The sequence below is a fragment of the Lithobates pipiens genome, unplaced genomic scaffold, assembly GCF_037356315.1.
Source record: "Lithobates pipiens isolate NorthernLeopardFrog02 unplaced genomic scaffold, aLitPip1_a1.2 Scaffold_16, whole genome shotgun sequence".
Taxonomy (NCBI): domain Eukaryota; kingdom Metazoa; phylum Chordata; class Amphibia; order Anura; family Ranidae; genus Lithobates; species Lithobates pipiens.
In genome coordinates, this window is record NW_027507748.1 from 235,286,416 (window position 1) to 235,314,245 (window position 27,830).

At 46.6% G+C, this 27,830-nt stretch overlaps 1 protein-coding gene across 11 annotated transcripts in view; it reads right to left on the reverse strand.

Annotated features, from left to right (window-relative positions):
- LOC143982457 (zona pellucida sperm-binding protein 3 receptor-like) overlaps window positions 1–27,830 on the reverse strand; it is a 633,312-nt gene that overhangs the window by 23,279 nt on the left and 582,203 nt on the right. For all 11 annotated transcript variants that reach the window (XM_077481173.1, XM_077481174.1, XM_077481171.1 and 8 more), the window contains 2 exons: window positions 12,981–13,007; window positions 9,191–9,272 (listed from right to left, as the gene is read on the reverse strand). In XM_077481173.1, coding sequence (XP_077337299.1) covers window positions 9,191–9,272; window positions 12,981–13,007 — 109 coding nt within the window. The remainder of the gene's footprint in view (window positions 1–9,190; window positions 9,273–12,980; window positions 13,008–27,830) is intronic.

Below are 27,830 nucleotides of genomic sequence, written 5' to 3' on the forward strand. Positions count from 1 at the left end.
ACAGCCAATCTCTTTATGCTGGCAAACCAGGGTCTCCTTGGCCAAAAAGGGGCCACTAAAATGAGGTCCGTAGCTTCCGATCGGAACTTCTGCAGGACCTCCGCCACCATCCTTACCTTGGGCTAAGAATCCCTCTAGGTGGGCACCCCAACCCAGCGCACTGGCATCGGTCGTGACCACCACCGTAGCTTGTGGGGACCAGGGAAGACCCCTGTCTAGGTTGACCTGGGCCCGCCACCACCACAGAGACCTCCTGACTGCCAAGGATAGGGGCATAACCTGATCCAGGCTCTGCTGCCTGCCATCCCAATAACGGAGCATGAGTCTCTGTAAAGGACGCTGATGATGCCTTGCCCAGGCCACCGCTGGAAAGCATGATGTCATCAACCCCAGGACTCTCATAACCTCCCTGATCTGGGCTTCCCGACCTGATTGAAGTTGGGCTACCGCCTGTTCTAGCTTGCTGATCTTCTCCGCAGGAAGAAATACCCTCATCTCCACCGAAGAAATCCTGTATCCTAAATACAGGACCTCCTGTGAGGGGGTCAATTGGGATTTTTCCTGGTTTATTAGCCACCCCAGTGAGTGCAGGAAACCTAAGGCCTCCTGTACATCCTTCTGCAGCTGTTGGGCCGACTGGGCTATGAACAGTAGATCGCCCAGATATGGAATCACTGTTATAGCCTTGAGCCTTAATGGGGCCAGTGCCTCTGCCAGAACCTTTGTAAAGATTCTTGGTGAGGCTGAAAGGCCGAAGGGGAGAGCTCGAAACTGGAGGTGTAACACACCCGTGTTCAACCTCACCGCCAACCTGAGAAATCTCCAAAGTGTCATATATAGCCTTGAGGAGGTCACCCACATCGTCCAAAGACAGCTTGTATCTGGCTGATCTAATGGACTCTTCCTCCCCCTCTGACTCAGAAGTAGACTCTGTCCTAGAGGAGGCTAATGACCTAGGTAACCTCTCCCTATCCACCTCCTCCTCCTGACTTGGTTCGGATAAGGAGGGCATACTCACGGCCCTGGGTAAAGAGACAGAAGGACCCTGCACCCTATCCATCATGCTTTTAAATGACTGGAAGGTGGATGCCATCTCCTCCTTTACGGACGCCAAAACATTGTGACAAGCTGCCACCGAGTCCTCTTTCACCAGGCTACTGACACAATCCGGGCAAAGCGGCTTCTCCCAACCGGTGCCTAACTTAGCCCCGCACATGGCACATTTCCTTCTGGGCAAAGGTATCTGGGCTCTGTCCTGTTTAACCTAAAAAACAACGAAAAAACAGGGTCCCATTACAATATCACCCCTGACCACACCACTGTGCTTCTAGGGTCTGCCTAGGAAGTGCCCCCCTTCACCAGCAAGTTCTCCTCCCCAGGAAGGTACTAAGGTCAGAGTGACCCCTCCACCCCCCAGTGTAAGTCCTGGTCTGCCCTCACCAAGCTTACCTGAGAGGTACTGGAGCCTGTTGAACCGGAGTCCACCTGCACAACTGCACTCTCCATGGTTCCTGTGTCTCGCTCAGTCTCTCTGAGCCTTCACACCGCTCCAGGCAACCCTGTAGTCACACCGCCGCGCCCAAAGGACTGGAACAGGTCCTGCGGCGCCCCCTGATGACGCGAATCCGGCGGAAGTGCGTCTCTCCCACTTCCGGATGCCGGAACGCAAAGACTCCGCCCCGACGCCGTGCGTTCCTTACGAACGCACCGCTCACAGTACCCGAACGCCAGCCGGTGAAAGGAACGTCTCTCGCCCGCCATCCGACCGACCAGGTACGAGCGGTTAGCGCTACAGAGGGGGGAGATTGCCGCCCATCGGGGTCCCGTTCTCTCCGAACGTTTAAATGGCAGCGGGGACTGATAGCTACCCTCTCCTCCCTTCGAACGGACCGAGGGGTGCTAAGGGTCAGGTCCACCAGGTGCTCCCCCCAGGACCAACCCCTGAGAAGGAGCTCCCCTTACCAGTTCCAACGTGCTCCTTCCCGTCCGGCAGGAAACACAAAAACTGAGGAGGGCTGGAGGACCACACCTTTTATTTGATTGGCTTGACGTGTTTCCTGTCCCGGGAGGGAGGAGCCCTATATCTCAAAGGCTGTCCTGGAAGATGATATGAGAAAGTCAGTTAGAAGGTGGTTTACCTTCCAACATGACAATGACCCAAAGCACACAGAAAAAAATATGACCACCTAGTGTTTGAAGGTGAAGAGGGTGAATGTCCTTGCATGGCCTAGTCAGAGCCTAGACTTAAATCCTATTGAAAATCTGTAGAATGATTTGAAGACACCAGTCCACAAACGGTCACCCTCAAATTTAACTGAACTTGAGCAGTTTTGCGAAGAAATTTGGGCAAATATTGCAAAGTCTTGTTGTGCAAAGTTATAGATATTTCCCAACAGACTAAAGGCTGTAATTAATGCAAAAAGGCAGTTCAACATAATACTGAAACAAGGGGGTCATTCTTTTTTTTCGATTCAGTGATTCTATTTTATATTTTTTTCTGACATGTTGGTCAGATATCTTTCACTTGATGTTATGAGCTGCAGCTGAGTAAATACAGCTAAAAAAAAAAGTTAAAGAATTTACAGAGAACTGGCCTCCAAATGGAGCCCAGGGGAACACCACTCATAACTCTAGACCAGGGGTCTCCAAAGTATGGCCTACCACATCTGGTCTGCTCCGGCATTTATGAGCCTCAGACTCACTGCACAGTTGGTCACCCGTTTAGGATAACTGCTACCAGTCTCTTTGCAGTATGCAGTGAAGGTTCCTGAAATCCACTGACAAGGCCCTCCTGGCCTTCCCTTGTTTGCTAGGACTGTGAGCATCCTAGCAACCAATGACATGCTTCAGTGCAGACTTGCAGCACTTCCCAGCTCCTGCTCTGCTGTTAATGCCAGTGTCTCTTACTGCTGTAATGCCATATACAGTGTGCCTGTGCAAAAGCAGTGTGGGAGTCAGAAGGTGTAGCAGATCTCCAGCTGACACACAGGAATACTATGTGGAATTAGCGGTAAGGCATATTCAAGTAAGGGGGGAATATGGGGTGGGCATAAATGTACAGGGAGACTCTGCTGGACACAAAGAATCTCATGGGGACACAAGTGAACAGGGAGACTCTGTCGGGGACACAGATGGACAGGGAGAGTCTGATGGGGACACAGATGGGGCCGGACTGGGAATAAAAACCAGCACTGAAAATAATTTCGTACCAGCCCCAGTGGCGTAGCATGTGTCGTCAGCACCCAAGGCCAGACAAGTCATTTGCACCCCTAACGTGCGAATATTTAATGCTCCCTGAGTCCCTTCCACTTGTACAGTATTAAACCCCTTATGGTACATTTTAGGATGTACAACTTTTTCTCCTCCTCCTCTCTATCCTAATTTCTTGTTTTTATATATCTCTATATCCTTGGTCATAGCATCCCCACCTGTACTGGTCCAGGACTTTGTTTTGTGTTATAGCTCCGCTGTGACAGATGAGGAAGTAGTGTGCGTATTGTGTGTGCCCTATCCTGCCTGGATCCTGGTTGTAAAAGAGGAGACCTGCTTTGTAGGGGAAGTGTGCTGTGCAGTGTAGTCGAAACATGTCATCCAGGATGCGGTGGCCACTCTAGGAACAAACAATAGGTGTGGGGGGGGGGGGGTGCATATAAGATACCGCAGTCACAACTGGGGGTGGGGGGATCCATACAGGAGCAGGCACACACACAATACGTGCACTGTACACACTTCCCCATGTATCCCAGTGGAGCTATAACACAATCCCAGTCCTGGACCAGTACAGGGGGGTATTCTGTATTGGGGGACTATGACCAAGGCACATTCCACATTGCAATCCCATCCTCCCCCAAAGACAATCATTCACTGCGTGCAATATACATAGAGGGGTGTGTGTGTGTGTATGTATATGTATATGTATATATATTTTTTTTATCTTCTGTAAGTAATGACAGTATACATGTGTTTTTGTTGCGTGTATGTTAGTATAGGTTTGAACATTTTCTGTTGTGTATAATGTCACTCACATGGAGCCTGTTGCACATATACACCTCATATCACTCACACAAAGCCTATGCAGGCTGTGTGTGAGTGATGCAAGTTGTATATGTGTAAGACACACTACAGGAGATGGTCAGAGACTGCAGACATGCTACAGGAGACGGTCAGAGACTGCAGACATGCTACAGGAGACGGTCAGAGACTGCAGACTTGCTACAGGAGACGGTCAGAGACTGCAGACTTGCTACAGGAGACGGTCAGAGACTGCAGACTTGCTACAGGAGACGGTCAGAGACTGCAGACTTGCTACAGGAGACGGTCAGAGACTGCAGACTTGCTACAGGAGACGGTCAGAGACTGCAGACTTGCTACAGGAGACGGTCAGAGACTGCAGACTTGCTACAGGAGACGGTCAGAGACTGCAGACTTGCTACAGGAGACGGTCAGAGACTGCAGACTTGCTACAGGAGACGGTCAGAGACTGCAGACTTGCTACAGGAGACGGTCAGAGACTGCAGACTTGCTACAGGAGACGGTCAGAGACTGCAGACTTGCTACAGGAGACGGTCAGAGACTGCAGACTTGCTACAGGAGACGGTCAGAGACTGCAGACTTGCTACAGGAGACGGTCAGAGACTGCAGACTTGCTACAGGAGACGGTCAGAGACTGCAGACTTGCTACAGGAGACGGTCAGAGACTGCAGACTTGCTACAGGAGACGGTCAGAGACTGCAGACTTGCTACAGGAGACGGTCAGAGACTGCAGACTTGCTACAGGAGACGGTCAGAGACTGCAGACTTGCTACAGGAGACGGTCAGAGACTGCAGACTTGCTACAGGAGACGGTCAGAGACTGCAGACTTGCTACAGGAGACGGTCAGAGACTGCAGACTTGCTACAGGAGACGGTCAGAGACTGCAGACTTGCTACAGGAGACGGTCAGAGACTGCAGACTTGCTACAGGAGACGGTCAGAGACTGCAGACATGCTACAGGAGACGGTCAGAGACTGCAGGCATACTACAGGTAGTGGAGGATAGTAAACAGTTAATGAGTCTGTGAAGCTACTAGCCTGAATCAGCAGTAAATCCTTCGCAACAACATAAAACTGTGCAGCACACACAGAGCTCTGGCTAAATAGCTGAGCTGAAATGATTTTGTGACACTGTCAATGGACACAGAATGCAGCCAGCTGCAGCACCTTCCACAGATCTAATCAGTGCAATTAGGCAGCTATAAAAAAAAAAAAAAAAAAAAAAAAAAAGATTGGTAATCTGTACACTGCCCGAAGGCATACATTTCTGGAAGACACCGGCCGGCCAGCATTACATGTGACTGTGCTCCCCACAATCTTGTTTCCATTCAGCCAGAGCTGAGTGCTGTAGTATTCGTTTTGCTGTGGTCATACCTTCTGCTATGTGCTCGGCTTCAGGTACTGCACATCTCCCTCCCAGCACACCCATTCAACACCTGTGTACAGTCGAATGGGGTGGGCTGGAGAGAGGGAGGGTTACAGTCTGCTGCACGACAGCCACTTACTCCAGCCCTCCACTACTAGACAATTCCTCAGCCAGCCCTGACTCCTGTTCACGGCAAACCTACCGCCGCTTCTTTCTCAGCTGTTCTTTTTAAAAAGAAAAAAAAGTTCCAAAGCTCCTAGCTGACAGCGGCCTCAGGGCAAGCGTCCCACTGTTTAGTTTCCTGCTATCCTGGTAGGCAAGTCTGGCACTGGACACATATGTATTAGAAAACTTTTATGGGGACACAAAATGTACCAAGAAACTGACAGGGACACAGGGAGACTGAATTTATTTTTGTTCGCCCTTTATTAAAGGCTCAAATTTATTTTGAATGTCTTCACTTTGTTTTACATAGTTAGGTTGAAAAAAAGACATCCAGTTCAACCATAAAAAAAATAAAAAAATATTGTACAATCCCATATACCCAATTCTATACCCACAGTTGATCCAGAGGAAGGTGAAAAACCCCAGCAGAGCATGCTCCAATTTGCTACAGAATGGGAAAAAATTCCTTCCTGATCCCCCAAGAGGCAATCGATTTTCCCTGAATCAACTTTACCCATAAATGTTAGTACTAGGGCTGAAACAACTAATCGATTAATCGACAACTAATCGATTATGAAATTAATCGATTACTATTTTCATAATCGATTAATCGGCCAGTAACATAATGGGGTTAACAAAAACTAAAATTAGCCCTTTATAGTACAAAGAGCAAATTGCTACTGTAAATATTACTTTCACTGTCGCATAGTAAAAAAATTAACCCCTTACAGTAGCGATTTGCTCTTTTTGTACTAATTTTAGTTTTTTTTAATCCCATTATGTTACCAAATATCTCAGGCCTGGGTCACACCTCTGTGTTTTTTGGTGCTTTTTGCAGAAACACACTACAGTTCATTTACATGGTTTCCTATGGGACACGTTCACATCCATGATTTTTTCAGCTGCAAAGTTCTTTGGAAAAGACGAGGACTTTTTTTTTTAAACGCAAAATGACGCGATTGTTTTTTTGGTTCAATATACTTCAATGGAGAAGCTGCAGAAAAGCATGTATAAATGCGTTTTTGCAGCAATTTGTGTTTTTTAATCTGCCCAACAACAAATGTAAAAATGCAAATTGCAGCAAAATTACCTTTTTTTTGTTATTAACCGATTATTTGATTAATCGAAACAATAATCGGCCAACTAATCGATTATGAAAATAATCGTTAGTTGCAGCCCTAGTTAGTACCCAGTTATATTATGTACTTTTAGGAAAGTATCCAGGCCTTTCTTAAAGCAATCTACTGAGCTGGCCAGAACCACCTCTGGCGGGAGTTTATTCCACATTTTCACAGCTCTTACTGTGAGGAAACCTTTCCGTATTTGGAGATAAAAATTATTTTCCTCTAGACATAAAGTGCCCCTGTGTTTACCGTAAAGATAATACCTCAACACCAAGTTCACTAAATGGACCCCTTATATATTTGAACACGTTCATCATATCCCCCCTTGTTCTCCTCTTCTCAAGAGTGAATAAATTCAGCTCCTCTAATCTTTCATCATAGCTGAGCTTCTCCATGCCTTGTATCAGTTTGGTTGCCCTTCTCTGCACTCTCTCCAGTTTCCCAATAACCTTTTTGAGAACTGGTGCCCAAAATTGAACTGCATATTCCAGATGAGGTCTTACTAATAATTTGAACAGGGGCAAAATTACATTGCACTCTCTCTCTGGAGTCCATACATCTCAATACAAGAAAGGACTTTGCTCGCTTTGGAAACTGCAGCTTGGCATTGCATGCTATTATTGAGCTTTTGATCTACCAAAACCCCCATATCCTTCACTAAGAATTCCCCCAGTTGTACTCCCCCTAGCATGTATGATGCATGCATATTCTTATTCCGCAAGTGCATAACTTTACATTTCTCAACATTAAACCTCATCTGCCACATAGTGGCCCAATTAGACCATTGCTCTGGTGTTATTCATATTTGTAGTAGTACAAATGGCACTATAGTTTCCAATGGATTTTTGCAACATGGGAACTTTGTCCCCTGCCATAACCCTTCCCCACATCTATCCCCATTCCACCCTCCATTAATGTCTGACCCCTAACTGACCAGTCTGCCTGATGTAATTCTAGTTCACCCCCCCATCCTAGTTTAAATACTTCTCCAGCCTTCCCATAAACCTCTCCCTCAGCACAGCAGACACCCTTCCATTCAAGTGCAAACCGTCCTTAACATATAGGTTGCACCCCAATGAAAAGTCAGCCCAGCACTCTAGAAACCCAAAGCCCTCCTGCCTACACCAGGTCTTTAGTCATGCATTCAGCTATCTAATCACCCCCTGCCTTTCCTGTGTTGCGCATGGCACAGGAAATATTTCAGAGAATATCACCTTGGAGGTCCTTCCCTTCAACTTGCAGCCTAGTTCTTTAAATTGATTCTTAAGGAGCCTCTACCTTCCATGTATACTGTCATTGGTTCCAACGTGGACCAAGACAGCTGGGTCATGCCCAGCCCCTTCCAGTAATTTATCCAACCAGTCCACAACATGCCAAACCCTAGCACAAGGGAGACCGCAAACCATTCGCTTGAGGCAATCTTGGCGACAAATTATTCTATCAGTCCTTCTGATTATAGAATCCTCTAGTACCACCAACTGTCAAGGCCTACCTGCACTCCCTTTACCACCTCTACTAGATGGGCTGCTCTCCCAGATCTTAGGGGTAGCAGTGACATCTAGGGCTGCCACCTCTGTGTTTGCCACCTCTGTGTTTGCCACCTCCACATCTTCACCCAGCTTGGCAAATTTGTTTTGATGCACAAATACATTACTACTAGTTCTTTCTCTTTTATTTCCGAATCATTTCCCGCTGATTACAGAAAAGATCCATGTAAATCATACTCATTTACATGTTATTCATTCATTGGCTCACAAATTACTTTTTTGGCCAATGTACAATGTGGCTCTTGTACTGAAGTACAAGAGCCACAACCAGTTTTCTACCCAGGTTCATGCAATATCATCAATGCTAAAAGATTTTAATTTTCAAATTAAACATTTGTGATGTACTGTATCAAATGCCTTAGAGAAATCTAAATGCACTATGTCCGCAGGCCTTCTCTATCTTTGATAACTTTACAGCTCACCTTCTCATAGAATGTTAGAATGCTCTTTCATAAATCCATGCTTTCAGCATTTTTATACCAGAGGTTAGTTCTAGAACAGATATACTAACTGCAAACAATGAAGCAGCATGCTACTCTCTCCCCTTACTCCTAAATAAAAGTACTGGTTCTGGTTGGCTGGGGATTGGCCAAGCACTGTCATATGGGAGAAGGGACAGACCGCAGCCCTGTGTAATTTCCAAAAATATTTTTATCATGCGTTAGAGCATGCTTTATTTTGAATGTACGATTTGTGCATTTTTGGGTTCTTTATGGCACAATTGTGCAGGTTTGTGCATGCATTAGGATGCCATTTAAAATGAATGACAACACATGACCAACACATTGTATTGTGCTGCACAAAGCATGCAATACTGCAGCACACCATTTGTGAATTGACTCTAATAAAATGGACAAAATGCAAGCCAAATTACATCAACACAACAAGAAAGGTAGAGAAGACTCTTCTCTACAGACAAGATATATACAGGCAAAAGAAAATAAAAATGGCCTCACCCTCTGTTTTGCTTTTTGTAGACAAACTTGTATACCACGAAGCCGATTATCGCTAAAGCTCCAATGACCCCAAGAACTATGACTTAAGAGAATTGAAAATGAAAAAGTTAAAATTGAAATAGCAGTAACATGTCAATACTATCAAATATTTAGAAGAAAAATATATTTTATGGTTACAGAGTATAATATATACTTAAAGTGGCTGTAAACCCTCACATATACCGAGTGAAGTGAACAGACTCAGGTGATAGAGATGAAACAAATCCTCCTACATAAGTTTTGTTTATCTTCAGTGTTCCCCTCTCTATGCTTTCAGATGTGCAGATCCTGATAAAAATATTTCTTCATCTGTCTCAGAAGAGAGAAGGGGGCAGGGAGACTGCACTTACACTGTATGAGAGCTGATTGGAGGAAAGGCACACACATCCCCCTCCACACAGCAGAAGAACTGTGCTGTGCATAAACAAGCTCCTTGTGAAAAATGTATCTCATGTTTCAGGATTTCCTCTTACTTCCTGTTTGAGCAGGTAGTGAAGGGAAATTTCCTCAATAGGACACAGATGACAAGAAAAAAAAATAAACCCGACAAGCATTATAAACCCTCTCTTACGCTATCAAAAATGAAAAAAAAAAAAAAAAAAAAAAAAAAAAAAAAAAAGGTTTTGCCTTTAGTGACACTTTCAATTCATCTTTAAAACCCTGGTTCCCTACTTCCAAGAAGGGTATTTCACTGCCACCTTTGCAAGGCTTACCTGGGTGACAGCACCGGCTTTTAAACAGACAATAGCAGGTGAGACTGTTTATATATTTTTTTTCTTTTCTTCATATCTGAATGCTATCTGTATCCACTGTATGTTTTTATTAACAGTATTAAAACATTTACAACACATATACTTTAGTACATTCATTTTGTTAACAAGTATTTATGCGCAGTAGTAACTCAAGTGAGTAAGACCATAATATCACTTATATAAAACGTATTAGTAATACTTAAAATAGTCATACACAGCTATACCTAATCTGATCTGGTAGAGGGAGGCCACTGTATGAATCAGTTTTATTCTAATAGAGTTGGGAGGATAGAAAGGGAACAAACCAAAGAAAATAAGACCTAATAGACTGAAAAGTACTAGGTTAAAAAAGTTTATGGAAGAGCGAAGGATGATATAATAATATTGTAGTATTGTGTTATTTCTTTTTCCCACATGCCCAGGAGGTGCTGCCACATCTTCCATAGAGTCATCTTGTAACAGTGCTTTGTATATGGGAATGAAAGTGAACTCATTCCAGTAAAACCAGGTTTTTCTAAATCTGTCAGAGGCAATTAGGTTTTCCATTCGCTCAATCTCAGTGACTTTTGTCACCCATGTGGCTATGGGAGGTGCAGGTGTTTGTTTCCAGCACCTAAGGCTGCAACTTTTAGCCAAACTGATCAGTTGAGGGAGTACTAACCTATAAGAAAAAGGCTGAAAGTCATGTGGAAGAGGGTAATCCATAAATTGCTGTGAGACAGAGAATAGTAGTCCATAAGGACTGAAGAACGGGGCAGTACAATCAGATATGCAAGATATTGCCATAGTCTCAATTGAACCGCCAACAAATGTTTGGGATGGATAGGAACAGTGTGTAAAGTATGCTGTGTCCTGTAGCATCAGGTCAAGATTTTAAAACCCATTTCTTGGTACTTTGAGCACAATATAGTATTTTGCCCCTTTTATCCAGTGTCAACTTCATATTAAGTTTGGTTTCCCCACTTTGTTAGGTAGCTAGGGGTAAAATCCTCTGATGTGACTGATCACTTCCACACACCACAGAATGCACTATTCACCCACCTGACACAGGCTCTGCTACTCCTCCTGTGGGCCTGGGATAGCCATGGCAGGTGCCCACGGGTAGAGTGAAGGTCAATTGTTTGCTGAAATTTTTACATTTAAAACCCATGCCCCAGATACAAATGAATGTAAACATGTACACCCACCTATAAACTACACTGCACACACCAGAGTGAGTGATAATTCAAAGGCCTTCAATAGGCCTACACTAATTACCTGTAAAAAAAATGTTGCCTATAAACAATATTGGATACCAAAGTCGCCATTTCACAAGCGCATTTGATTTTAAGATTAGACATGTTTGATACCATTTACTTAATGCAACTTCATCCTTTATATGTTACAAAAAATGCAACTACCATCATATTCTCCAACATGTCTACCGTCACAAAATATTTCATGTTTTGGGATTTTAACTAATCTTGAAGACAAAAATGTTCATTTTAACATATGTGCAAAAGTTGCTCTGGTTTGACTTTATGGAATCATAGTGCCTCTTCAATAGAAATTCTGGTATCCTATGGCCTCTCCTACTTCTCTGCTATGTAGGGCATTAATGGGAAGCATGACCTCCTCACCCAGAAAGAGGTAAACTGGATATTTTCTTTCCCCATTTTCTGTTAGCTTTCTCAAAACACTGGATATGAACAACACATACCCAAACGCGTTGTCTTCCTAGCTCTTACACTGATCCCACTCTATCTGAATAAAAATCGATTCAGAAAAAAAAAAAAAAAACGTTTTCCTCTAATACTAGTTGTACAAAGACTTCTATGTGTATATACTTTTAAGAGATGACTATCAATTATTCCTGAAATCTAAACTTAGCCATAGTGACAGAAGAAAAAGCCTATTAATGTATCTACCATGCCTGTAGGAACAAAGACTTATGAAAACTTTTAATGTTACCTACTGGTGACTTGTTGAATGCATAGACTTTTTTGTTTAAACTATCCTCTGGCTGTCAGTGCTTCACCTGCCCACTATCTAGACCAGGGTTTCTCAACTCCAGTCCTCAAGGCACACCAACAGGCCATTATTTTGCACAGGTGATTTGATAAGTTTTCACTGCCTTAGTAATTACCACAGCCGTTTCATCTGAGGGAAATCCTGAAAACATGAACTGTTGGTGCGCCTTGAGGATTGGAGTTGAGAAACACTGATCTAGACCACTGTTACCAACACCTGGCGAGAACTGACAGATATAGACAAACTGAATTTCTGAATTTCACTCTACTATGTAGGAAAGGGCAAGAAAAACACTAATGATATAAATGTTTGCTGTCACAATAATAGAATACATAGCCTAAATGTCAAATCTGTCATAGAGTAGAAATAGAACTAGGTGTTGGTGGACAGACAGTTATCCCCCAATCCATTGTATTCAAGGAAATTATACATGTTCAATAATGACTAGCCAGCTCTGGCTTGTAAACTAGAGAGAAATAAAAGATGTGCTCATATCTATTGGACAGAACCAGTTATAAATCCTCAGGTCTATAGCCAGTTTCTGACCCTGCTAAACATTCTTAGCCAACAGGTCCTTGAGAAAGTCAAACTGTTTGAGAAATGTTGACTACTCTCCATTTTCCTCCAGTACAATGAGCTGGCACAGTCTAGGCATGCCCCCCTCACTTCTCGCATAAAAATAAACAGCATGCAGGCTCAGGTTATTAGAGCATGCATGTGTATTAAACTCTGGTAAAAAAAGAAAAAAGAAAAAGAAAAGGACAAAAAAAAGCCCTGAAAAACGTCATTTACCACCCATCCTATAGCTAGCTTATGACTAAATTAGTGGCAGGCAGGAGACCTGCTATTAACACGTGATCTTCTTAAGTAATCTTAAACCCTGAATAAGTTATACATCATGCATCAGAACAGATGTGTCAGAATTGTGATGTAAAAATACAGCATGGCCTCCTCACCCAGAAAGAGGTAAATATAAATACTGCACTTACCGACAATTTTCCAAACCGGGGTATTGTCTGCAATTAAAAGAATAGATTATAAAATACTGTAAACGCAAGTCCCATGAGTTTTCATTCATGCAGTTTAGAGTAGCTAATGAAAAAAGTATAGTTTTTTTAGTTCTGAAAAATGTATTTTAAGGCAATCCAATTAGTATGTATAAATAATTAAATATAAAGATCAGGAAAATAAATTTGCAAAGACAGGACAGAAGAGACCATTGCATTTTTTTTCTTTTTAACGAGATGTAATTTTACCATCAGCATTGAAGATGTTCTCTATAAAAATTGCTGAGCTATGTTATATTTTACCATTTGTAAAAGTAGAAAAATAAGTAAATTGAAAAAAGACTGGCTATTTCTTTTATGACTAAATGTACCCACAAATTAATGCAAGAAAACATTGAAGCATTTGGGTTCAGGGGACTGATCCAACACTGGTGTTTAAGAGAGTTAACTGTTAGAGGCTATTGTTGTCTAAATACCCAGATCAAATTTAGCAGCTAATGTTTGTATCAGACATTAAAGCACAACTTCATGAAAATTAAATGACTAAGGCCCCTTTCTTTTTGTTTAATTTGTGTTTATTAGAGAATAAAGCATAGGAAAACAGTGACATACAGTGTAATGTCAGCAATATACCATACATAGTGAGTAACATCAGGGTTACAAAAGATACATATGACGGAACATGTAACTATAACTCGCTAACCACACACTTCAACTAGGGAGCTTCTGAGTACCAGCGAAGCACACCCAATATGCATAACAGAAGTGCTCTCCGACCCAAGTATTTGGGTAGTAGTTTTACAATCCTGCAACCCTTGATGGACCAACCAACGTGTTTTGAACCAAGTAACTGAAGAAAAAGAAAAAGACGAAAGAAAGAACAGAAGACAAAGAGAGAGTATAGTCAGAGAGAGTAAAGAGAGGGGGGATGAAGAAAGAAAAAGGAGGAGGAAAAAAAGAAGGGAGAAAAAGGAGGGGTGACAGAGGGGGGGAAGAGAAGAAGAGGGGAGCTGCCCGGTCCTGTCTCGAACCAGAAAATAAACACACACAAGAAAATAAAAAACAAGAAAGAATTACATCCAAACCTAAGGGTTCACCCAGGTTGCGCCATTATTTGCACATAATCTGATGTGTACTTAAAGGCTACCCAGCAGGCCCAAATCCGTTTCCCCAAGTCTGCTTTTCCTCGGAGGGAGTAGGTAAGATCTTCCAGATGATACGTACGATCCACCTCCAGCAGCCATTGGCGTAGGGATGGGATCGTGGATTGCTTCCACTGACGTGGAATAAGCGCTTTTGCAGCGTTAAGCAAGTGAGGGGTCACAGACTTCTTATAGGACCCTGCTGGGGAGCCTGTGCAGTGAAATAGTATTACCCAGGGATCATTCGGAACCTCATACCCTAAAATAACCTTCAGCCAATGTAAAACTGTTACCCAATACGGTCTGATCAGGGGACAAAACCACCAGATATGGGCGTGAGAGGCACATTCCCCACAACCTCTCCAACAGAGAGGTGACGTTTGCGGGAAGAGTTTATGCAGGACAACCGGGGTATAATGCCATCTCGTTAACAACTTATAGTTCACTTCTGCAGCCCTTGAAGCCGTAGAAGACAAGTGGGCCATAGACAAGATGGTGAATTTTTGTGCCTCCGAGATCGTGCTGTGCAAATCGTGCTCCCATTTGGCCAAAAAGGTGGGGATACCAGTAGTCGACAGAAGCTGTAGGGTGTGGTAAAAAAAGGACAAGGGTCGCTCCACCGGTTGGTCTTCTAGAAAAGCAGATTCAATGGGGGTTAAATCCGAAAGAGAGCGAAGAGGTTTCGGGAGGGAATGAACAAAATCCACTAGTTGTCTGTAAGTCCATTGATCCATAAGAGTCGCCCTCGCAGAGGGTATCAGTTGCGGCAAGGGTAAAATACCCGCATGGTTGGCAACATGGTGCAAAAGGGGTGAAACCGCCAGCTGCCAGGAATAGATTCTGGGGTCAATATTTCCCGGAGGGAAGTAATTATGTCCGGTCAAAGGCATGATGGGGGAGTTAAAGAGCCACCCATGTTTTCTACAGAGCAAGTCCCAATTCCGGAGAGTAGAGTGGGTCAGAGTGGAGGTATTGGGAGCCACCGACCTATATTTCTGGGGAATCCAAACTAGAGTGTATAAGTCAGTGCCGCTGAGTGTATGGTCGAGAGCAACCCACAGTTTTGAGTTTTTATGAAATTTCCAATCTGAAATCCTGCATAAGACAGTAGCCATATAATACAATTTAACATTCGGCAGAGCCAAACCCCCCAGCCGCTTGGGCCTATATAAAAGGGCTCTGGACAACCTCGGACGCCTTCTGCTCCACACGTACTGACCAATCAGAGACTCCAAGAGCCCGAAAAAACTCGCCGGGATACCCACAGGGACCATCTGGAAGAGGAACAACACCCTGGGCAGGACATTCATTTTAATCACTCCAATCTTACCTAGCCATGAATGAGCAACCTGTGACCATCGATGTAGATCAGATCTAATGGCGTTAATGAGGGGAATGTAATTAGCACTAAAGAGGGCTTGGGGCTTGGAGGTAAGATAAATACCTAAGTACTTCCTTTTGTGGGCTTGCCATGTAAATGGGAAGGAAGCTTGGAGACGACGAACCTCCTCCACCGGGACGGTGACATTTAGAATTTCCGACTTGGACATGTTGATTTTAAAATTGGATATAAGGCCGAATTGTGCGAAGGCAGACATCAAATTGGGGAGGGTAATCATGGGTTGTTGGACATAAAACAGGATGTCATCGGCATAGGCCGCATATTTGTGTTCGGTAGCTGCAACAGTGATCCCATGAATGTTTGGGTTATTTTTAATTGTAGAGAGGAAGGGTTCTAAAGAGATGGCGAAGAGTAGCGGGGAGAGGGGGCACCCCTGACGCGTACCATTATATAACGTAAACGAGTCGCTTAAGGAGCCATTAACCCGGATTTGAGCCGTTGGGGACTGATATAAAGCCGCGATATGGGACAAGAGAGTCCGCCCGACTCCCAGATGAGATAGGGTAGCCATCAGATACTCCCAGTCCACCCTGTCAAACGCTTTTTCAGCATCCGTGGAAAGTAACAGGGTGGACTGGGAGGTCTTCCGCACATAGTCCATCAATGAGAAAGTGCGAAGGGCATTGTCACGTGCCTCCCTACCCGGAATAAACCCAGTCTGCGCATTAGAAACCCAGCGCGGGAGGAGAGGAAGTAACCGATTCGCGAGAACTTTAGCGTATAATTTAGCATCTAAGTTCAGGAGGGATATTGGGCGATAGCTCCCGCATAGGCTAGGATCTTTCTCCGGCTTAGGAAGCACAGAGATATGTGCGTGCAAAGTTTCAGGGCGAAAAGACCCCCCCCCTCGATATCGTGTTCGCGTAAGAGGCAAGGCGGGGCAGCAAGGTCCCTGCAAAGGTTTTATAATACAAGGCCGTAAAGCCATCTGGACCAGGAGCCTTGCCACTCGCCATAGCCCTCAGTGCCACACTGAACTCCTGGACCGAGAGTTCCCCATCCAAAGAGTCAAGGACCGCCGGGTCCAGCTTGGGCAAATCCGCCTGTTGTAAATACTCCCGGATTAAAGACTTTTTAGCCTCCACATCCGGCACCGCTGAGGGGACTCGGTAGAGATCTTGATAAAATGCCTGGAATTCTTTGGCAATTCCGGAGGTCTCATACGTAAGTGTATCAGAAGGTGTTTTAATTTTTTCAATATACGTCCTAGTCTTAGTCAGACGTAGGGAGCGCGCCAGTAGCCTCCCCGGCTTGTTACCCCACTCGTGATAAGTTTGGGACACTCTACGGGCTTCTCGCTTCCATTGCTCATGGAATAAAACCTTCAATTCCTCCCTTTTCTCCGTTAGTAAGTGAAGGGTAGCTTGCGCCAGGCTGGCCTTATGTTGGGATTCAAGAGAAGCAATGTCCGACAATAGCTTAGTCTGTCGCAATACCGCTTCCCTTTTCCTCCTAGCCCCTAACTCCATAAACTTACCCCGTATGTGGGCCTTATGGGCTTCCCAAAGTGTTCCCGGGGAAATGTCCGGTTGGGCGTTATCGAGAAAATATTGGGTGAGTTCATCCCGCATAGATATGATGTCTGCCTCCTCACTAATCAGGCTCTCATTCAACTTCCAGTTGGTAGCTTTATGGGGCAGTGAAGAAATATTAAGGGTAAGTAAAATAGGGGCATGGTCAGACAGGGGCGAAGATGCGATACTGGAATTTGCCAAGAGAGAAAGATGGTGATGGTCAAGGAAGAAATAGTCAATCCTGGAGTAAGATTGGTGAACACTCGAGAAATATGAGTAGTCCCTCGCCCTCGGATGCATTGTCCTCCAAACCTCAATTAACTGAGCGTCAAAGAGGCGTTTACGTATAAACGCCAGGCTTTTATATGAAACCGAGGACCTCCCCAGGGAGGTATCAAGCATGGGTTCTAACGGTGTGTTAAAGTCCCCGGCTAGGACAACGCATCCGCTAGCAAAGTCCCTCAGCCTTCTCAGCGTCGCAGCTATAAAGGTGGCCTGGTCACGGTTCGGTGCATAGAGGGTCGCCAGCGTACACTGCAGTCCCCCTAGGCTACCCTTAAGGAACAGAAAGCGTCCGAGTGGGTCACATAACATGTCAATCAAATGAAAAGGAGTACCCCTGCGGAACCCTATGGCCACACCTTTTGCTTTGTGCACATCAGATAGGCTATAATACCAAGTGGGGTATTTTCGGCGAGAACAATTTCACCGACGAGGTGTGAGTGAGATGGGTTTCCTGCAGGAAGACCACGTCCCCCCGCAGGCGATTCAGTTCCCGGTATAAGTTATGGCGTTTACCAGGGGCGTGTAGGCCCCGCACATTAAATGATAACAATTCTAACGTGGCCATAGGTTACCGCCAGGGTCTAGAACAAATATACTGCAATCACGAGACAGGACCAGGGGCAGAGGGGTAGGGAGACAGAGGGGGAAGGAGAGAGGGTGAGAAAAAGGCGGAAGAGAAGAGATAGAGAAGGGAGAAGAGAGAGAGAACAGGTCAGCAAAAGCAATAGCCACCATCTCCTCGGCACCGGGGGCCGAAGCCCCAATCAGTCCGAGGGCAACATGAGCTCGCAGCCGCCTGCACTGAAGCGCGGGGGCAATCTGACAAGCCCCCACCTCCCCACCCCCCGCCGAGAGCCCGGCAGAGGTCCGGAGATAAGGATCCATCCGACGCCCCCTCTCCAGGTACAAGGAGGGGCCAGCCAGCAGCAGTCCACGGCCACCCATAACAGGCGTGACATGCCGTAGCCCCGACCCCCACCCCCATACAGCAAACATATAATCGCACTTATACATATAAGCACCTTGCGTAAGGAAACACTAAAGTAAATGAACCACCCCTAGTAACTAAACATAAAACCAGAGGCAAAAATTGGAAATAAGGAACACAAGCTTCCCACATGCACATTTATCTTATGATATAAGGAAGGAAGTAAGTAAGTAACCACCAGTTATAAGTCTCATAGGCTCTTATTCCAAGAATCCCGGGCAGCTCCGGGCCCCCCTGCTGCGCACACAACGTGCAACGCAGCAAGTAAGGGCGTAAGTGCAAAAAAAAAAATTGTGAACCAAAAATAGAACCGAAAAACAGAAAAAAAGAAAAAGAACAAACACCACGAAAAAGGAATGTAGGCACGGTAATGCACTAAAATGTACTTGCGGAACCAGGTACGACCGGTCGATAGGACCAAACATCTGATCTAAAGGTAATAGCCAGCATGCACACTACGGCTGACTAGCCGGCAAGCCGAAGGAAGGAGCACGTTGCTTGCGAGACACCTTTTGCCATGTCGCCTCAGGGGTGTTCTCCAGAGGCGGGATGCCTTCCTGCCAGCTCGGGAGCTCAGGCGGAGAGATGTTAAGATCTGCACAGAATTTCTCAAGGTCCTCGGGGAACCGCAGAATCACCGTTTTCCCATCTCTATGAGCAATTAGGGCAGCCGGGAAGCCCCATCTGTAATTGATGGAAGCCGAGCGCAGCTGTTCAGTTAGGGGCCGCAGGGCCCTGCGGCGTTCCAGCGTCTCCCTGGCCAGATCGGGGAAGAAAGAAAGCGATGCTCCGTCAAAGTCCAGCACCTGCGTCCCCTTAAGCTTCTGCATAATGCGATCCTTTTCCTCAAAGTAATGAACCCTGCAGATCACATCCCGCGGATTGTCCACATCCATGTTACGTGGCCTAAGGGCCCTATGCACGCGGTCAATTTTTAAGGGATGATCAGCAGCATTCCCTAGGAGGCCACTGAAAATACCCCGGACCGTAGGTAGAAGATCCTCATCACCGGTCGCCTCCGGCAAACCCCGGATACGGATGTTGTTCCGGCGGTTCCGATTTTCCTGGTCCTCGATCTTGTAGAGGGCCGACCGGTGGGCTATAGCCAGGGAACGGGTGGTCGCCTGTAAAGATCTAATGGCGGTTGCGTGCTTGTCCAAGCGTAGCTCCGTCTCCTCCACGCGGTCCAACACTTGCGCCAGGTCCGAACGGACAGCGGACACTTCCCGCTTAATAGACTTTTCGAGCCCCATGAGCATGGAGGCCAACTCAGACTTGGTGGGGAGCCCGCTCACCAGTGCTGCTACCTCCGAATGTCGCGGTTCACGGTCTTCATCCGCAGATCCCACCGACGAGGCCGGGGATTGAGCTCTGTGATCAGGCCTGAGGCGGTGGGCGGGGCCAGCAAGCCCGCTCGAGTTCAGGGGAGAGCGGCCTAGACCATCCATGTCACCCACCTCGTCCGGCTCCGCTAGAAAGCGCTTAATCGATCCATCGGGAGCGCCCTTTTTCGGCAGGGACTTGCCTGTTTTCCTGCCCATCGTGCCCGAGCGTGCTGAGGGGTTCATGCGGTGGTAAGGTGCGTTATAAGCGGGGTCAGGGCCGGAGCTCAGAGACGACACGTCTTCACTGCTGCATAGCGAAACCACGCCCCCCGACTAAGGCCCCTTTCACACTGACGGACCGCTCAGGTCCGCCTGTCAGTTTTGATGGCGGACCTGAATGGGTGCCCCATGCTGGTCTATGGAGCGACGGATGTCAGCGGAGACATATCCGTTGACATCCGACCCGTTCCGATCTGCCAAAAGCAGACGGATGGCCCTAAGTCTGGATCCATCGCTGGCGGATCGGGTGAGATCTGATGAAAACGGACATGCTGTCCCTTTTCATCTGATCTCTCCATAGAGACCAGCGGCGCTGGACAAGCCCCCTCCCCGCTCAGTGAGCAGAGAGGGACCTGTCATCCACCGGCTCGGCGGAGATCAACGGAGAGATCTCCCGCTGAGCCGGCGGACAGAGGCGGACTCAGTGGAAGCGGAGTCCGCCTCGTGTGAAAGGGGCCTAAGTTTAGGGACAAAGGATTAAGTAATAAATACTTACCTTAATCCTTGCTCCAGCAGGCTCCCCTATAGTGCTGCGACTGGTCCCCTGCAGCTTCCTCTGTAAGTTGCGACCATCTCTGACGATGCTCCACCCTCATCAGCTTACAACACAGGGTTAATAGCCCAGTATTGTGTGTGATGATGCCAAGGTGCCACCCACATACTGAAGCTTCAGGTGGAGGAGGATAAGCTGAAATCAGCCAGAATGGGAGCGTAAGGCAAGTAACCACTTGGCATAATGACCATTTAAATCTTGCGGTGGGGGGGGGGGGGGTGTGTGTTTCCAACACACTGCAAGGGTCTCTGTTGACAGGGTTGGGAATGAATTGATGGCATCAGTTTGAGGTGCTTCTGAGATTAGGAATTCTTTAACCAGTACTTTTGACATGCAACCAACCTTCTTCTGACCTGCATTTCACCTGCTTCAATTTGGTTTTGCCTTCACATAGACTTGTACAGGAATGCAAAACCTATCTGCTGTAAACAAAGCCTGATGACTTGGGCCCCGACTCCAACATTCCTGTTGTATGGGAACCCATGGTTGGGAATGGTAATCTGCCAATTGCAAATGTCCGTTGGTTAAGGAGAGAAAGAAAAGTAGGCTCTTTATAATAAAATTAGATACTTTAATGCATTTTCAAGCCAAACTTCAGGAATCCAGTCCATTTTTAAAATGTGCTGGCATACTATGAGTTAAAGTGTAGGTCTGCCCCAAAAAAAAAAAAAAAAAAAAACATTAAAAGCCAGCATCTACACATACTGCAGCTGCTGGCTTTTAATAATGGGACACTTAACTGTCCTGGAGTCCAGCAATGTTGACACTGCAGCTGATGTTTCCATCAGCTGTCGAGTGCTGCCGCCACCATTGCGGGTAAGGGAACCCGGCAGTGTAGCCTTATGGCTTCACGCCGGGAACCCTACTGTGCATGCACGAGGCCTGCTCCTCTCTCCTACTGGCCCGGCAAAAGTACAGCACATTCTTTGATAAGGGGTTGTAAAAGGCAAAACATTCTATGCATGAAGCAGCACCCCCAGCCCAACCTAATACTTATCCGAGTCCCCTTCTCAATCTAGCGATGTCCATGAGAGCCTTGGCTCTCCGGGGACTCGCACTCCTGATTGGCTTTTGGCAGCAGCGGAAGCAATTGGCTGTCAATCACAGCCAGTGAACCAATCAGGAGACGCACTTCTGTTTGAAGACATGAGAATGGTTAACCTTCTGCTCACTGGACCCCCTGTATTTTACCCCCTAGAGTTGCTTTGAAATTTTTGGTGTCATTTTCCATAAGTTACTAAACTACTGCAGCAACACTTCCTTATGTCCTCCCGGCCTGTTGGTCTTACCTCCAGCTGGACGGACTTAATGGAACTTACTTGTCCCTGTGTTTTGCAGGCCATGCAGAATATACACACAATGTTTGCAACTTTTATTATGTGTTACACTAACCTGTGTCTGTTCTTCCTCTGTATCCCCACCCTTCTCTTTTCTACCCTTCCCTCAGCTCATGGCTACCCACGCACTCTGGAGTTGTGGCTTCCCGGCAGCTGGACCAGATAAGTACCTTTGTTTTTGCAGATATCCATCACCATGGCTAAGGTAATGTCATTGAATGTGCATGGGTTGAACTCTAATAGAAAGACATCTGGCGCTAATAGAATTCCGGCATTCCAGAGCAGATATAATTATGGTCCAGGAGACTAATTTTAACAAGGGACACTCCTTTACGCTCGCCTCCAGAGGCTACCCCCAAATTTATAAAGCGTTTAACCCCCGTAAGCTAGCAGGGGTAGCCATCCTCTTCAGGCATGGATCACAGTTTCAATGCTTTGAATCCTACATAGACCGGAAAGGACACTATATCATACTCCGCGGCCAATGGCAGACTCAAATGATCACGCTATGCACCTTTTATGTCACGAACACTCACCAAATCAACTTTCTAAGGTATTCCCGCGGTTGTTCCGAACACCCAGCGAATGCCTAATAGTCGGTGGGGACTTTAATCTGTCCCACTCCTCAGTGTACGATTGCCACACAGTAGACCTTAAATATACCCAAGTCAGAACTTCTATAGACTCCAAACACTTTAGACAGATCACCAGACGCCACGCTCTGTTTGATACTTGGCGAGTCCTACACCCTGGAGAAAGACAATACATGTTCTACTCGGCCCCTCACCGCACCCACATCGAAAATTGTTTGCCTCCTCACAACGCTTAAAGACCTCACAATTGGCCAGGTTGAAAAAGCGTTACGAAGACTGAAACAACTCTACTATGATAAAGGCAATAAGGCCCACTCCCTCTTAGCCCGCAAACTGGCTGAAAGATGAAACACGACCCCACCTCATCAAATTAAAAATAAAGAGGGGTGTCTGGTCTCTCACCCCCGAGACATAGTGCAAACCTTTGCAGAATTTTACACCACGTTATACAATAACCCTGAGATTCCACACAACCCCCCTTCCCCCGACCTCATCGACCGACTAGCCCAGTACCTAGACCGTAGTGGGATCCCGAAGCTCCAACCCTTGGACCCGCTCTCCCTTAATGCACCCATTTCTGAGGAAGAACTTACCTTTGTGATTAAATCCATGCCTACACGCAAATCCCAAGGACAGCCTACCCTACGAGTATTATAAGACCTTTCTTCCCATCTTACTACCCCACATGTGTAAACTTTTCACCTATACCCTCAGATATGCAGAGATCATTCCTCACACTAATCCCAAAACAGGACAAAGACCCTTCCTTATGTGCAAGCTACAGGCCCATTGCACTTCTGAACTCGGACCTTAACATTTTCACGAAACTCCTATCAGTGCGCCTAAACACGATACTGCCATCCCTGATACATAAAGACCAGGTGGCCTTTGTCCCCCTATGCCAGGCGGGGGATAACACCAGATGAGTCATTGACCTGATAGAGGTGGCGAACAGGGAAGGCCAGGCATCCCTGGTCCTGAGCTTGGATGCAGAAAAGGCCTTTGATCGCCTTGGGTGGCCTTTCCTGTTCGCCACATTAAAACACATGGGATTCCAGGGGCCTTTCCTGTGGGCAATCCAACATATATACACTAACCCTACCTCCCAGATTAAGACACCCTTTGCCCTCTCTCCCACCTTCCCGATAGCAAATGGGACCCGTCAGGGATGTCCGCTCTCTTCTCTGCTATTCACATTGTGCGTTGAGCCCCTGGCGGCATCCATTCGAGAAAACCCGAATATCCGGGGGATTTGGCTAGGGGAAGAGAATTCTATTTGCAGACGACATTATACTCACTCTTACCCAGCCTAGGATATCTTTGCCCCACCTGCATGCTGAGTTAGACATGTACAAGACCTTTTCAGGCTACAAAATGAATGCAACCAAATCAGAGGCACTCCCAATTAACATATCAGACACGGAAACATGGCACCTACAGAAAAACTTTCCATACCATTGGAAAACCACAGCCCTGAAATACTTAGGAGTCCAACTTACACCATCCTAGACATCCTTATATCAAGCAAACTATCCCCCTCTCTTCCGACATATACGAGACCTCCTGCACAAATGGAAACCACACCACATCTCTTTTGGGTAGGGTGGCATCGATAAAGATGACTATCCTTCCCAAACTCCTGTATTTATTCCAGACACTGTCCATCCCAGTCCCTTATGGACAACTGAGAAAACTCCAAGCAGATAGGATACGCTTTGTCTGGAATTACAAGAAACACAGGATACCCCGCTCAGTACTGGTGGCCTCCCGCCAGGATGGCGGCCTAACGTTCCCTGACCTGGTGAAATATTACCAAGCAACCCAATTACGAACCATTACCTCCTGGTTCCCCCAAAGAGCATACAACAAATGGACGGAAATACGATTTTTTTGTACTCACCGTAAAATCCTTTTCTCCAATTCACCGACTGACACAGCTCCTCTCATAACCATTGGGTAGGAGATACTAGGCATTAGTTGTAATACAACACTCAGAACTCTTAGTTCCACCCAGGGGCGGTCCCTTGGGCAACCCCCCTCCACCCTGCCATGCAGTCATCAGTACGTCAACAAGCAGTATAACGTAAAGAGAAAAGGAGGGGCGGGTGTGGTGTCGGTCGGTAAATTACAGAGAAAAAGGATTTTACGGTGAGTACAAAAAATCCTATTTTCTTGTATTCACCGACCGACATAGTTCCTCTCATAACCATTGGAGTGTCCCCAAGCAGTGCCAAACGAGGGGTGGGAAACAGCATAAAAACTTCATCCACCAAGGCAAGAGGGAACTAGTGAACCTTTACCCACAAAAAAACAACAGTGCATGGAGAAATCCACCACAAAACCAGGGTACCCTCAACAGGAGTGACTACCCACAACCGCACAAAAAACTGCGGAAAGTAATGCAACAGCGCATTAACTTAATGGTACTGTGTTTTTATCGAAAAACCAGGAAAAAAAGAAGGAAATGTTATTGCATATTCAATTGCAAATATACAGCCGCCTGCAAAACTTTGCGATCAAAACAGGCATCAGCCAATGCACTGACGTCTACCTTGAAGAACTTGGTAAACGTGTGGTCAGACAACCAGGTCGCCTCTTTACACACTTGAGCGACAGACGCTTGATGTCGGAAGGCCCAAGACCTTCTGATCACCCTTGTGGAGTGGGCCATGACCGGAAAGGGGGGCACCCGCCCCTTCAAGGCGTAGGCTTGTACTACAATCTGTCTATTGCACCTGGAAATTGTGGCCAATTTGGGACCAGACACCGAAACCAACAGTGAGTCTGACTTCCGAAAGGGAGCAGTGGCAGACAAATACACCTTCAGAGCCCAAACCACGTCCAGAGCGTGAAGGGCCACCTCCTTAGGGTGCTTCGGCTTAGGACAGAGAGCTGGTAGTACAATGTCCTCATTAAATATGAAAAGCAGAGACCGCTTTCGGTAGAAAAGATGTTGCGGACGCAACACCACATTATCCTTATGGATAACCAGATAGGGCAACTTGCAAGACAAGGCCACCAGTTCCGAAACCCTCCTGGCTGATGTGATGGCCACTAGAAAGCCCACTTTCTGGGAAAGAGTCAACAGGGGAATTTCCCTGATATTCTCAAACGGCGGTTTTTGAAGCGCAGATAACACAAGGTTCAAATCCCATGGGGGCAACGGTGGACGCACCGGAGGGACTACATGTCGTACCCCCTGAACAAAGGTACTCACTAATGAGTGAGATGCCAGGGGTCACAGAAAAAAAAAAAAAAAAAAAAAAAAAGACAGCCAAGGCTGAAATTTCCCCCTTAATGGTGCTTAACGCCAATTTCTGGTCTACTCCTTGCTGAAGAAACAGCAGGATCCTGGATATAGAAAAGGAGCGCGGATGCCATCCTTTTTCCTCACATGGAGATGTAGGCCTTCTAGGTACGATGGTATATCTTCCGAGAAGAAGATTTCCATGCTCTCAACATAGTTGGGATCACAGAGTTCGATAGACCTCGGTTCCTCAACACCTGGCTCTCAATAGCCATGCTGTTAAAGCCAGCGACGGCAAAGCAGGATGGAGAATCGGACCTTGAGACAGAAGGTCCTCTTGCAATGGCAGTTGCCAGGGAACGTCTGCCACCAGACGCAATAGGTCTGCGTACGAAGGACGCTGAGGCCAATCTGGGGCAACCAGTATTACTGGGATCCCCTCGGCTTCCACTCTGCGAAGCAGACGTGGTAACAGTTTCAGTGGAGGAAAGGCATAGATGAATGAATGAAATACTTATATAGCGCACAATGCGAACTGAATCGCCTCTAGGCGCTGTGGCGAGCTTTGATCATCTGCTAAAAGAGGAAGGTCTTGAGTTTTTTCCTAAAAGCCAGGTGATTTTCTTCCAGGCGGATGTAGATCAGCCGGTACTGATCCCACAGAGCCACCAGCGCGCCTGACGCGTCTGCTTATGAATCTCTTGTCCTGGACACGAACCTTGGCACCCTCTGATTGAGAGGGGAGGCCAGAAGATCCACGTCTGGTGTGCCCCACCTCAGGCACAGTAACCTGAATATCTCCGGATGCAACTCCCATTCTCACGAGTCCAGCATCATGCGACTCAGATAGTCCATCTGCCAGTTCTCCACTCCTGAAATGTAAATGGCTGACAGGGCCGGTGCGTGTCGCTCTGCCCACTGAAGTATGTGAGCGACCTCCCATGCAGAGGCTGAGCTTCTTGTTACCCCTTGGTGATTGCTGTATGCCACTGCAGTGGCGTTGTCTGACTGGATCCTGATCGGATGCCCTTGCAGTCTCATCAACCATGTGGTGAGGCAAAGCCTGATCATTCTCAATTCGAGCAGATTGATCAGCAACTTGGATTCTTCCATCAACCAGAGGCCCTGAGCCGACTGAACCCCCATCACTCCACCCCAGCCAGATAGGCTGGCGTCTGTTGTGATCACTGTCCACTTCAGAGGTAGGAATGATTTTCCGGACTGAATCAATGGGGACCTCAGCCACCAGATAAGGTGAGTCTGACTGACTGGCTCACCTGGACCTGTCGATCCAGGGACAACGGAGATTTGTCCCATTTTGTCAAAATCTCCTTCTGCAGGACTCTGGTGTGGAACTGGGCATAAGGTACTGCTTCGAAGGAGGCTACCATGAGTCCCAGGACTCGCATGCAAAAGCGGAGCGACGACCACTTGCAGTTCATAAGCTGTTTTACCGCGGATCTGCAGTTTGTCTGAGGGGAGAAAAACTCTCGCTTCCATGGAGTCCAGCAGCAAGGCTAGGTACTCCAGATGCTGGGTGCAATCACTGACTTCTTTCGGTTCAACAGCCACCCAAATTCTTGCAGGGTCTGCATGGTGATCACCACATCCCCCTCTAATTCTGAGGCGGAAGATGCCCTCAGGAGGAGACCGTCTAGGTATCCCACAATCGCGATCCCATGTTGGGCTTCCCCTACTGCAAATCGCAGAAACTTTTGATGCTGAAGGCATGTGTGTATGTGCAGGTATGCATCCTGGATGTCTAAAGACGCCATTGAGTCCCCTTGATGGACTGAGCAAAGTGATTCCATTCTGAACCTCTGCACTTTTACAAAGTTTGGATGTACCCTTTCCTTCTTGGGAACTACAGACTTGAGTGGAATCCCTGGAATCGTTCCGATTCCGGAACCAGTACAACTACTCCGCGACTCAGCAGGTCCCTTACTGCCCCCAAGAGGACCTCCTGGCAAGCTGGGGATATGGGAAGAATCTGTTTGGTGGCCAAGAGAGAAACTATCTTGTAGCCTGAGGAAATCAGAATGCAGACCCATTGGTAGGATAGGAGAGAGGACCACTGGGCTGCAAACTCCTGAAGGCGACCCCCCAACCGAAACATGGGTGGGGGCAAACCTTCATGTGGTAGCACTTTTTTTCGCAGGCTTGTTAG